The sequence below is a fragment of the Carassius gibelio genome, chromosome A9, assembly GCF_023724105.1.
Source record: "Carassius gibelio isolate Cgi1373 ecotype wild population from Czech Republic chromosome A9, carGib1.2-hapl.c, whole genome shotgun sequence".
In the NCBI taxonomy this organism is placed as follows: Eukaryota; Metazoa; Chordata; class Actinopteri; order Cypriniformes; family Cyprinidae; genus Carassius; species Carassius gibelio.
In genome coordinates, this window is record NC_068379.1 from 1,090,931 (window position 1) to 1,104,892 (window position 13,962).

General features: G+C 40.3%; 1 protein-coding gene across 2 annotated transcripts in view; it reads right to left on the reverse strand.

Annotated features, from left to right (window-relative positions):
* LOC128019384 (mitogen-activated protein kinase kinase kinase kinase 4) overlaps positions 1-13,042 on the reverse strand; it is a 79,850-nt gene extending 66,808 nt beyond the window's left edge. The window contains exons 1-2 of one of the 2 annotated variants that reach the window (XM_052605346.1): positions 12,742-13,042; positions 12,558-12,623 (exon numbers count right to left, since the gene is read on the reverse strand). In XM_052605346.1, the coding sequence (XP_052461306.1) occupies positions 12,558-12,623; positions 12,742-12,798 (123 nt within the window). In that variant the 5' untranslated portion in view covers positions 12,799-13,042. The remainder of the gene's footprint in view (positions 1-12,557; positions 12,624-12,741) is intronic. The other variant, XM_052605347.1, reaches the window with a different exon arrangement.
* Between the last annotated feature and the right edge of the window lie 920 nt (positions 13,043-13,962).

A 13,962-nucleotide genomic window follows, 5' to 3' on the forward strand; every position in this document is an offset into this window, starting at 1 on the left:
GCACAGTTGACTATATGATAACAGACATAGATCCTTCATCTCTCAGATCATTCACTGTTACAGAACTAACCCCTCTGTCCGATCACAGTCAAATCACTGTGTATCTCAAAAAGACTGAAAATAACATTAACACAAAGCCCAGTAAACTGTACAACATCAGAAAACCATGCAGATGGGCTGAAAACAGCGCTGAAGGATATCAGAAAGCACTTAGCAGCCAAAAAATACAAGCACTGATAGATAACTTTCTAAATAACATCTATGCTCACACCAATGAAGGTGTCAATCTTGCAGTCAAAGATTTAAATTACATATTTGAAAAATCAGCAAAACAATCCAAATTGAAAACAAAATCTGGAAAAAATCTAATACCCAAAAATGACAAAAATTGGTTTGATCAGGACTGCCAAACTATTCACAAACAAATGAGAACACTTTCAAATCAGAAACACAGAGATCCAAATAATACAGAGATCCGCCTTCTTTACTGTGCAACACTAAAACAATACAAACATACACTCAGAACCAAAAAAGCACAATACACCCAAAACCAACTCACAATAATTGAGAAGTCAGTCAACACAAACCAATTTTGGAATAACTGGAACAATCTGAAAAAAACTGATCATGAAGAATTGGCAATCCAAAATGGAGAAATATGGGAAAGTCATTTCCAAACACTGTTTAATAAAGTACAAACAGACAAAAACTGTAAACAAAACCAAACAATCAACCAATTGGAAAAACTAGAATTAGCAATCAAAGATAACCAAAACCCATTAGATTTCCCAATAACTGATAAAGAACTTAAAGAAAAAATCAAAAACCTCCAACCCAGAAAAGCATCTGGACCTGATGGGATATTAAATGAAATGATAAAACACACAAGCAGTCAATTTCAATTGGCCATTCTAAAACTATTCAATGTGATTCTAAGTGTAGGTCACTTCCCTGACATCTGGAATCAAGGCTTGATCACACCAATCTTTAAAAACGGAGATAAATTTGATCCTAACAACTACAGAGGCATCTGTGTGAGCAGCAACCTGGGAAAGTTATTCTGTAGCATAATAAACGCTCGACTATTAGACTTCATCACCACACACAAGGTACTGAGTAGAAGTCAAATTGGATTTTTACCAAATTACCGTACATCTGACCACATCTATACATTACATACTCTTATTGAAAAACATGTCAACCAAGAAAAAGGTAAAATATATGCATGCTTTATTGACTTTAAAAAAGCTTTTGACTCAATTTGGCACCAAGGACTGTTTTACAAACTTATTGAAAGCAGCATAGAAGGTAAAACCTATGACCTTATCAAATCAATGTACATTGAAGGTAAATGTGGCGTAAAAAATCGGCACTCAACGTACGAGGTATCTTTCCCAAGAGTGTGGTGTGAGACAGGGCTGCTGCTTAAGCCCAACATTATTTAACATCTACATCAATGAACGGGTGAGCAGTCTGGAGCGATCCGCAGCCCCTGGCCTCACACTACACAACTCACAGATCAGATGCCTGCTGTATGCAGACGATCTGGTTCTGCTGTCTCCCACTCAACATGGTCTACAGCAGAACCTGGACCTGCTAGAACAATACTGACAGACCTGGGCCCTTACAGTCAACCTGAAGAAAACCAAAATCATGATCTTCCAGAAAAGATCCAGATCCCAGGGAACACAACACACATTTACATTAGGCACTAACCTGATAACACACACATCACAATACAACTACCTGGGTTTGAAAATCACATCCACAGGAAACTTTAATCAAGCTGTGAATGAACTGAGAGATAAAGCACGCAGGGCCTTCCACGCCATAAAACGGCAATGCCCTATAGAAATCCCTATTAGAATTTGGCTGAAAATATTAGAATCAGTAATTGAGCCCATTGCACTCTATGGCAGTGAGGTGTGGGGTCCACTGACCAATCCAAATCAAGATTTCACCAAATGGGAAAAACATCCAATTGAGACCCTGCATGCAGAACTGTGTAAAAATATATTACACGTGCACCGGCACACAACAAATAACCCTCACTGGCAAACCCAAACACAACAACAGAGTAAAATGCGATGCTATCTGACTCTAAAGAGAGAGTAGAGTATGGCAGAGTATCTGTACACAGTGTCAGATCAGAAACTGAGGAGCACACTGACCAGATACAGACTCAGCGGACACAAGCTGATGATAGAGACAGCCAGACACAGAGAAACATGGCTGCCAGCGGAGCAGAGACTGTGTTCACACTGTGATCTGAATCAGATGGAAACAGAACTGCACTTCTAACAGAATGCCCCAAATATACGGACATACGGACAGTGTCCTGATAAAATACAGCAGATCCATCAGACATTTAAAACTCTTCCGAAGCAGGAGAAACTGCCGTATCTGTTAGGAGAACACAAGAGCTGCTGTGTGTTTGTCTGTCATGATGTTAGAGAAAACACTCAACCTGCCCTGACCTGATGTCTCCAGCACATTATGTTATGCCATATTACTGTGTTGTATTACTTAGATGTATATTTTGCCTCTGTAAATCTAATACCATATTCTATTTTATTTTATTTTAACCCTAACCCCTAACCCTAACCCTAACTTATACATTCACATACACTAATTCACTTTGCACTACATGGTTAATACTTTTTATATATTTGTATTATTACTATTACTCTTTTTCTTTCTGTAAATACATATGTGCACTATTTGTAAGCATCCCAGCTGCAACTGCTTTGGCAATACAAATGTACAATTTTTATCATGCCAATAAAGCTCACCTAAATTAAAATTTAATTGAATTGAGAGAGAGAGAGACACTGAGAGAGAGTGTGAGAGAGAGAGAGAGAGAGACTGAGAGTGAGCAAGCTAATAAATAAAGCTAATAAAGCTGTGGGATGTGATGGGATGTGACATCAAGCTTCTTTCAACACTTGGCATGTGCTGTGTTCACTACAGGAGGCTCTTCAGATGGTTCGAGCCTCAAAGCTCCCAAGAGCTTACTAATGAAGAGCAGTGCACCCTTCAGGAACTCACATGCTCTGAGCCCAGATACGAACACAGAAAACACAGACTTTCTAAAAACACTCCCAACGATGGACCACTGATTAGAACCAGCGGTCACATGAGGAAACTCAGGTCTGAAGCTCAGGAATCGTTCCTTATCATCACATCCGGCCTTCATTAGCAGCGTAACAGTAGAAAGCCTGCAGTATTGTCAATGGACCGCAGAATGAATCTAACCTTGTTGAACAAGAGTGTTTCTAACACCTCCTGTGTGTGTGATCCACTGTCATGAGATGAATCTGAGAGAATCTGCTCACACTACTGCTTGAGCAATAAATAAACTGTGCCAAGTTTATTATGATTAGTCTACAGCAATGGTTTTCAACCTGTGGTATTGCAGGCCACCGATTACTATTAAAGCTGCGGTAGGTAACTGTTGACGCTCTAGCGGTTAATAAACAGAACTGCTTGCGTCTTGCGGAAGAACATCGTAGCCGGAACTACTTCTCTCTGTTTATGTCTATGAAGAATCACAAAGGTACTGGGTTACTCCGCCGCGGTATCCCCGAAACAATCTAAAATAGTCCGAATATAAACACTTATTATAGGTGCACCCTAGTGATTCAGGACAAGCTAAAAACACGGTTTGGATTCATGGTGTACTCGCTTATTAAATAAATTTTTCTACATTTTGAACACAAACAAAGTTACGGACCGCAGCTCTGATTGGTTGTTTCTTACCGGGAGCGATGTATTCCTGCAAATGGCAATAGGACACTGGGAGGAGCCAAATATGTAAAAAATAAATTTTTACAAAAGTTTTACATTAATATATGTAAAAATGTCTAAGTCATAACATAATAACATCATTTCATATATATATATATATATATATATAATTAAATAACAAAAAATAATATGAAACTGTAACTATGCTTCCACTATTCGAGCTCGCCGATGGGTTTAAGAATAAACCATGATCAGCATGGCACGTGCGCTCCCCTTTAAACCATCAAATATGCCTGGGACCTTCCCTGCGTTTCATCACAACATTAATGACTAAAAACTGTGGTAATTATGTTTTAATGAAACATCTGTGATGAACGGTACATCAGTAAATCACACAATCCCACGCTATGGATATAAGTCTTAGGGTGGGTGTACACGGTGCGATTTTTGCTGTCATACGAGTTCGCATGCGATTTTTTTCACTCGTGTGGAAATCGCGTATTCTCGTATGGTCGCGGCTCGTATCATTTGCGATGAATTACGAGCCGAGCAGAGTGCCTTACGAGCACTTCCCGACCTCCCGATCATTTTTAAACATGTCTAAAAAGTTTGTGAGCTATTGGTTTGAATTCGTGCCATTTGTGCGGTTGAACGAGCCGATTTGTTGATTTATCTGAAGTTGACCAATCACGAACTAGGAAAACCACAGAAGAAGAAAGACGAAGACGGCAGAGCCACGGCGAATGTGGACTATTGACCAGGAGGATAAAACTCGTTGAAGTCTGACAGGAACAGCGAGCGCTGTATGATGTCTTTTTGCAACGTGTACCATGCTTTTTAGTTCTCTCTCTCTCTCTCTCTCTCTCTCACACACACACACACACACACACACACGCATATGTAGCTAGTTTACATGGACTCTCCATAGACGTAACGGTATTCCATACACTACCTCTATCCATCACGGAAAATGCATGTTTAAAATTTCTATTAAACACCGTATAGTTTTTTTTATTAAGTCATTTGGTTTACGAGGGCACAGTAATTGTCCTCTTAAACCATGTTTACATTGTAATACCTATTTCAGATATTTATAAACCATATACAAGAACACACACACAGGGTGACCAAACGTCCCGGTTTCCTATTGCTGAAAAATAACCTGTACGTGTAGGAAACAGTCACGGCTCGTATCAATATTTTATATGCAGTTATGAGAGAGGGAGAGCAGTTATATTAGGCTCGTTCCACTTGAGGCACCGCTGCACGCACAGAATGATCACCTGTATGACATTAAAGTACCGCGAGAGCGATTCGAATGCATTGGATATGTGTGCTCTCATATCGCTCTCGCGGTAATGTCATACAGTGATCCTTCTGTGCGTGCTGCGGTGCCTCAAGTCGAACGCGTCTGTCAACTTCGTGCGATTGCTTCTGGAATTCGCAGGTTGTAAAATCGTGTCGTATATCATGTCGTCCGTACGATTTTCAGATAAACTCACTCATGCCGTGTGCGTGGACATACGATCTTCGACCATCCGAATTCGCACCGTGTACGCCCGCCTTTACAGCGGAAGTTACCTTGAAGTGTGAACGAGGCCTGATCAGCTCACACACACACCTCAGTCATGTTCACCTCAAACAACATCTCAGTGTAGTATGGACTGATGCTTGTAAAATCTGGTTCTGTGTGGTTATTGACTGCAAAACTGAAAAGGGATAGGAGTCAGATCTGCGTAAAGCTTAGAGCTCAGTAGAGAGGAAGGAGAAACACTACACCATTGACTCCCAGAGTACACTCAGAAACACCTGGGGGTCAGCAAATGGACACAGGCTTATTTTTATGTTCTTTTGTTATTGTTATGATGCTAGAAATTTGACATCCCAGCCAAAACTAAAACTAGCCTGACTGAAGTTACACACTCTTAAGTGAACAGACAGTAATAAAACACGGACAAAGACGCTAGTTACAAGTAACAGGACAAATGTGCACACACACACACACACACACTCTCTTTCACATACACACTCTCACTTTATTAATGTTAGATAGTGTGTAATATTGCTGTTTGATCATAAACAATATCTGCAAAGTTATGAAGCTGAAAGTTCAATACAAACAGAGATATGATTTTAAATTCTGGCAGTTTCATTCCTACAAAAATGGACTACAACAAGTTACTTCCTGGGTTTGTGATGTAACAAACCCTGATAAACCCCGCCTCCGGTGACACGCAATAAAGGGGCGGGGCCATGCTGCGCTGCTTTAGAGCAGAGGAAGAGAAAACTAGAAGTGCACTTAAAAATCTATTAATGTATGAATAGGGTTAGGTATGAACCGAACCGAATCAGATCGCAGATTTCGGTGCCTCTTAAATGTCTGAGCGATCAATTGAAATTTCATATGAAAACAACGGCCCGCTTTTCAATCTGCAGACCGCGCCGGAGCAGTGTGAGTGGACTTAAACACAAACAGAGGAAACAAGGTGTGTTTATCGACAGATTGTTAGAATATCCATATCTGTGCAGTTCTTTGTCATAAATACAGTTTACAAAAGGTCACGAGGGAGCAGTCAGTTTCTCATCTACTGTAGTTTTCGCTCGTTCACCGCTCATCACACCACAGCTGTTTCCACCAGTGACAATCTAGCCCTTAACACATGGCGCATACTTTATAAAACAACATTGTTGCTATTTCATAAAGAATGAGCATTCAGTCATCCACAGAACTGCTTAAAGACAGACAGCACTCATTTGAACTAAATATCAGAGTGATTGATAGAGATACAGAATAAACATTATGTGTGGTTTTCTATTAAACAATGACCCAGATCATGGAATACATTTATCAGCCTTAGAGTAAGAGAAGCTTGGGATATGAGAGTATCCAAGGAGCCTGTGAAAGCTATGGATTTATTTGTAATATTTTTAATGTTCTTTAATGTTATCCATAGCTTTGTGTGGCTCTTTTTTATTGAAGTGTCAGTTTATGCAATAACGGTACTTGTTTATGCAAGTACCATTTTAAAAGTATCGATGTGGCCCCGGAATTGGACTCCATTATGTTCTGCAACACCTAGACAGACCAGGGACTTATGTGAGGATCCTGGACTTCAGCTCAGCCTTCAACACGATCATCCCAAACCTCCTCCTGCCCAAACTAAATCAGCTCTCCGTGCCCACCTCCATCTGTCAGTGGATCAACAGCTTCCTGACAGACAGGCAGCAGCTAGTGAGGCTGGGAAAATACACATCCAGCACCCGTACAATCAGCACCGGAGCTCCCCAGGGGTGCGTTCTCTCTCCACTGCTCTTCTCCCTGTACACTAATGATTGCACATCTAAGGACCCCTCTGTCAAGCTCCTGAAGTTTGCAGACGACACCACACTCATCGGCCTCATTCAGGACGGTGACGAGTCTGCTTACAGACAAGAGGTTGAGCAGCTGGCTGTCTGGTGCAGTCTCAACAACCTGGAGCTTAACACGCTCAAAACAGTGGAGATGATCGTGGACTTCAGGAGAAACCCCCCTGCACTCCCCCCACTCACCATCATGAACAGCCCTGTGACTGCAGTGGAGTCATTCAGGTTCCTGGGAACCACCATCTCTCAGGACCTGAAGTGGGACATTCACATTGACTCCATCGTAAAAAAGGCCCAGCAAAGGTTGTACTTTCTCCGCCAGCTGAGGAAGTTTAACCTGCCACAGGAGCTGCTGAAACAGTTCTACTCCACCATCATTGAATCCATCCTCTGCACAGGGAACTACACTGCAACCAAAATGTTTGCATATGCCACCCTTTTGAAATGCCATTGCGACCCAAATTTTTATGGGGTCGCAAATGTATCACTGATTATTTTTGTACCTACTTATGTGTTATGCTATGATTTAATATTAGCATTTCATAAAACATAAATGTGTATTTTAAGAGTACGTTTTATAACGTGCTCTGAGCATTCAACACATCAAGTTGGCTTCAGCCCCGCGATGAGGGAAAGTTGAACTGAGCAGATGGTTACTCGCGCAACACTGAACCGAGCTCTCCTTCGGGACGTTTGCGTCCTCCTGCACCTGAACGAACAAATACAAATCGCATTTTAAATAAACAGAAAAAAAAGAGCGAAAAGCGAAAGAGCTCAATTCAGCAGCGCGGTGTTCTGGTGTTCAGGGAGCAAGCAGAGACGCGTCTCAAAGTCTTCTTGCTTTTGTACCGACAACAAATACATACTAAATATGTCGAAATACCCGTCTTGGAAAGTGTGTTTGAAAAGTCTGTGGTTATGACTTTAGTGAAAGTAAAGCGCTGAGTAAGAAATCGGATGTGTATCATTATAATGGATGCGTTTATCTCTTAAAGGGACCGCGCCTAATTTACTAGCTCTGCTGCAGTGTCTTAATGTATGAAAATTAAAGTAAATCACTCACTGCTCTTGATTGAATTAGTTTTAACAAGAATTTATCCAAAGTCAATCCAAAAATCAGATAGAATTGTTTTCCTAGTGGGTGCAGGCCACTGGTTCATTTATGTAAGTGAGTATGGCAAAATAGTGATCTGTGAAATATTATACCCAAAAATTCTTCATACTGTAGACTACCAGTGAAACTGATTTAAAAATAATAATAATAATTAGGGACCTGACCATGTTTTGCTTAAGTGTTTCTTTCTTTAATTGCTAATGCAACCTTTTCACACCACAGACTGAACCAAATGAAGCATTGCTTGCTTGGTAACTGTTCAACAAAGTATTGATAGTTGTGTAAATATTGTCATACTGACAGCTGTCTGAAGTTTTGGTTGATTCCATTACATATCTTTCTATCAAAGTTATCTGACATTATCGAGAGGAATTTGTTCTGACACAGTTTAACCCTGAGTTCTGGTCATATTTTATTACCAATTTCTAAACTACAGCAAATAAACTGTGATAATGTGAGAAATGCTGAAGGTGTCTGAATACATTTTGGTTTGATTGTGTATTTTATTTTACAGTGCAGACTATGCAGTGCTATTTTAAATTAACAAAAACAAACTTAATAAAATTTAAACATTGTGTAAATAGCACAAATAAATAAATAGTGAACATACAGTACAAATTAAACAATTTTAAACAGGGTCCACTGTACACCCTGCACCGGGGCCCCTCTAACCCCAGCTACAAGACAGAGCAATGCACTGTGTGTACTGTAAGAAATAGAACAAGGCATGTGGTTTGAAAGATGGCAAGTAAAACAAAACAAAGCACATCTGTATGCAATACAGTTTCATTATTGTTAATTATTATCCAGTAATTATTATAAATAATTTGGGCGACCAAATCAAGTTATGCGCCAGTAACTGAAAAAGTTAGTAGCACAAGTGCCACAAGTGGAAAAAGTTAGTTTAGTTCCCTGTCTGCACTTCAGTAACTGTCTGGTTCAGCTCAGCTTCTAAATCTGACCTCAGAAGACTACAGAGAGTAGTCTGGACTGCTGAGCGAATCATCGGTTCAACTCTCCCATCTATTCAAGAACTGTACTTATCCAGAGTGAGCAAAAGGGCTGTGAAAATCACTCTGGACCCCTCACATCCAGCACACTCCCTCTTTGAACTGTGTCCATCTGGTCGACGCTACAGAGCACTGAGCACCAGAACGACCAGACACAGGACCAGTTTCTTCCCTCAGGCAATCCATCTTATGAACAGCTGACAATAACTGTGAACACACTACACTTTATATTTATATACACATACACTTTATTTTTCTAACACACATACATAGTGTACACTTACATTTTTGCATAAAATATACATGTACATGCAAAAACTGCTTATTGTAATATACCTGCACATACAATAGTCAATTTGTATATTGTCGTTCCTTACCTACTTATTTGTATTGTTTGTATTTTTTTTTTTTCCTTATTGTCATTCTGTTGTACTGCGGAGCTTCTGTCACGAAAACAAATTCCTCTATGTGTGAACATACCTGGCAATAAAGCTCATTCTGATTTTGATTCTGAAAAACCGATCGATAGCCAACCCTATATATGAATCGTGATTCAGTCTTCTTACGATTCTAATGGATTCACAAGTTTTTAAATCATTGATCTAAAGCAGCGGTTCTTGATATTGTTCCACACATTCTTAGCTCTGCATCTCTCTCTCTTTCATTCAGCTCAGCTCCAACAATGAACTGATAGCTATGAGTAGCGTTAAACATGGACGCTCATGCAGTTGCAATGGATAAAACCATGTATTAAAAGCTAACAGAAGCAGAAGCATTTACAAATAACAGCGTATCTAAAAGTATAAGACACCAAGCAAAAAACATAGTCCTACCTATAAAAGCCGTGCTTGCACAGATTCTGCACGATCTTCTTCATTAATATCCTCTGCTTCTCAATGACGCTCAAACTGATATTAATGATATTAACGACGTTTACCATACAGCCGGAGCACATGCCACTGATGAGAGGGGCGGGACGTTTAGACGCGCACTGGAGGAAGTGTAGCCAATAACAACACACTGCGCTAGCTGACCAATCAGAGCCCACATGTATTTCTGAGGGAGGGGCTTCATAAAAGCAGGAAATGACCAGCGTGTTTCTCAGAGATGGGACAGAGTGGTGTGGAATAAAGGTAAATTATGTGAAAAATAACGTTTTTTTTTTTTTTTTTTTTTACCAAGCATTAACACATGTTAGACTGCACCGCATAAACACAGTCAAGCCTAGAAAACAAGCAGTGACCCACCCCTTTAAACACATCAGATCATGATGAGCTGTTTCTGGTGAAATCTCAGCGTCCCCGAGCAGTCTATTACGATCTCCTCTCTCACGCTCTTGCTGATGTGTAGCTGTGGTGCATTGTGGGATGCTCCACAATCATTCCCATCTCCCTCTCTGGAGTCATGGTGTGATGTGTTAAAACGGTTTCTGAGATGACCGCTGTGCTCGCCTATACTGGATTAATCATGTGCTGTCATGAGAAACACACTACAGTTTCAAGCCTTTATTGCTGCACACAAACTAATCTGAAAAACCAGTAGTTGTGATACAGTCGTGTAGTTACAGTACAATAACTAGACAGAGCCGCTTCCAGAGGGTCACGGGGAGTTTGATTTAATCCCTAAAATAAGCTCCATGGTTCACTCAAGCTCAAGATACCTTCAGCTTTTATTCTACAACACCAGTTACACCCCGCTCCTGATTCTTTTTAAACTGATGCATTTCTTGAAGAAGACGGTTTGCACCAGAAGGTAAACTCAGACTGTGATTCGTCCGTAAACTGCACATCTACAGCCTTTACATGATGCCAGTAACACTTTAATGATGCATAGTGCTTAAACACATCTCAAATTAAATGTTACGGCCACATGAAGTTGTTAGAAAGCAGAAAGACAGAGGATTTTCTGCAAGCAAGGAGAAAATAACATGTTGTGTACTCACCCTAACAAACCTGCTGCTTTATTAACTAAAATAAACCTAATCTTGTTTGCACTTTATTTTACAGTCCGTGTACTTACATGTACTTATAGTGTACTTACAGTGTATTTATCTAAGAAAGATCTGGTAATACAAGGTAACTACATGGGGTAGGGTTAGGTTTAGGGGTGGGTTCAGGATTAGTACCTAGTTATTATAGTTATTGTAATTACTATAATAAGTACATAGTATGTACATGAGAAACAGGACTGTAAAATAAAGTGCTACCCTAATCTTGCCATATCCAAAAACCTGCTCACTCTGCTGTGATTGCATTAGAATTTTACTGAATACTGCGTGATTTTTCACTCAAATATTCATATTAATCAAGCATTTATTGACTTTATTATTAATCAAGCATTTATTGACTAATGCACCTTGACCTCAAATTATTCACTACGTATTTGTTATTAATGTTTTATTGCCGTTTTAGTTTTGTATTTATTCTAGTTTTAGTTGATGTAACGTGGATTAAAATCCTTAACACGGAACAAGTTTCTAAATGTAAGTGTGTAAACGTGCCGCTGGTATTGACAGAGTGATATTATTCAGATGGTCTCCTGAAGCATCTGTGGAGGGCAGCAGAGAGCCGCCAGTGACGTCACGCCCTCACGCAGAGCTCCGTGTAGTGTGTGCTGGACACACTGGTCACTCACTGGATCGGGAGAGGAAATGATGACACTGATTCATGAAATGAACCCGAGGATTCAGAAAAACCAGCATGACACCGTGATCACTTCAAAATAAAAGCAGAGGCAGCTCTTCCTGAACAAATCTCTTCTTTCCCATCATGTCTTTCTTTATTCAGGCTGATAACTGTTTGTGACATGACTGACATCCTGTTAGTATCTAGAACACTTATTTGGCTGTTTCATTCGGTGTGCTCTCAATCTTTGGCAAACAATGTGAATGAGCAGAGGCCAGAAACAGCACTTGATCTATGTGTGTCAAAGGCTGAAATCACTGCTGCTGCTGAGGAATGGCTAGAATGGGAAGCTAACGATAAACTGAATTTTTCACCTATTAGATTGTGTTTATTGACGTCTACACCTAACCCTTACAATAATGCACAAATAGTCACAAATACAGTGTGAGAATAATTGCGTTGTATTGATGTGCGCATACCCAGTAGTTTTAACTGTATCTCTTGTGCTTCATAACCGAAGTGTTTTGTCGCATTGAGTGTATCTGCGCATGCGCAGCAGATCACGCCCTTCTGCCTCAATATGTGTGATGAAACTGCTCTAGACTTTCATAGAAACTATTCTGTCTAAAACAATAAAGCGGTGGTCTGGAGGATGCTGGAAAAATGATTTTAAATGCTGTAAGACTCAAAGACACCAACCTTGTACACTTGTCCATACGTGCCATTACCGACCACTTCCACCAGCTCGAAAATGCCCGCAGGGTCCTGAAATACAAAGACACAAACGCGCATCACAGTGGTTAATGCGAGAGAGCGCTCGATTAGACGAATGCACGATGAGCCCGGAACCTGGGGCCCGGGGCCCGGGAGGAGACGCACTCACGCGCAGCGACGCGAGGTCGATGTCCACCAGACTCTTAGCGGGGGACTCGTTCGCCATCTTTTGCCGATTGTTCGTGTCAGAAACGATGCCGGGTTTATTCCGTGCGCTCGCTCGCTGTGTCGGTAATCCCGGGAGCAGCGCGGGCCGCAGCGTCCGCTCTATTGTTCGCGAGGATGAGGATGAGGATGATGAAGCGCAGCGGAGTCTGGGTCACTCCATGGCGGAGGAGTGAGGGGTGGGACGAGGGGAGGCTCCAAACACACAAAGACTGCCAGACACTTAGATGTGTGTGTGTGTGTGTGTGTGTGTGTGTGTGTGTGTGTGTGTGAGTGTATAGATATGTACATATACATCACACTAATACAATTATTGTAATGCAAAAATAAATACATGAAATACCTAAGTTGGACATCATATCATCTTATAGGCTACTTCCGTTAATTTACACTGATTTTATTGTGAAATAAACAAAATTAATCTCATTAATAAACATAATAAAAAAGCATAGTTGCGGTCCTTGATGCTGATTGGTCAATAGCTGTGTGTTTATTTACAAAAAAGCATATGTACACAGCAACATAATAAAAAAAAAGACCAAAACTGCTACATTATGAATTTCAGCAATAGACTAAGGGGAGGTCACCTGAAATAGATGTGATAACCGTGGAGTTTTTCCTTTTCTTCTGGAGTGATATCAGAGAAATGCTTTATAATGGCTATTTAGACGGTATCTCAAAAGGTCATCTTTCTCCCACTATGAAACATGGTCTCAACACTCGAATTCCCAAACCTAACAAAGATAATCTGTTATTGGATAATTGGAGACCAATTATCTTGTTATGTAACGATTATAAATTATTGGCACATGTCTATGCCAATCGTCTGAATGAGGGATTATCACATATTATTGATGATTGTCAATCAGCTTTCATGAGGGGTAGAAATATACATAATCATACCAGATTGCTTTTAGACATGCTTGGCTATCGAGATCTTTTAGAAAGTGATGCCTTTATTTTATTTCTCGATTTTTCTAAGGCATTTGACACGGTTGAACATGCGTTTTTATTTGAAGTCTTAGGTTTGTTAGGTTTTGGGAACAATTTTTGTAAAATAATTAAGATGTTTTATACTGACATATATAGCTCTGTGTCCCTGAATCCTGGGTTTGAGGTGCTCCGAGGTATTAGACAAGGGTGCCCGATTACTCCCAAACTGTCT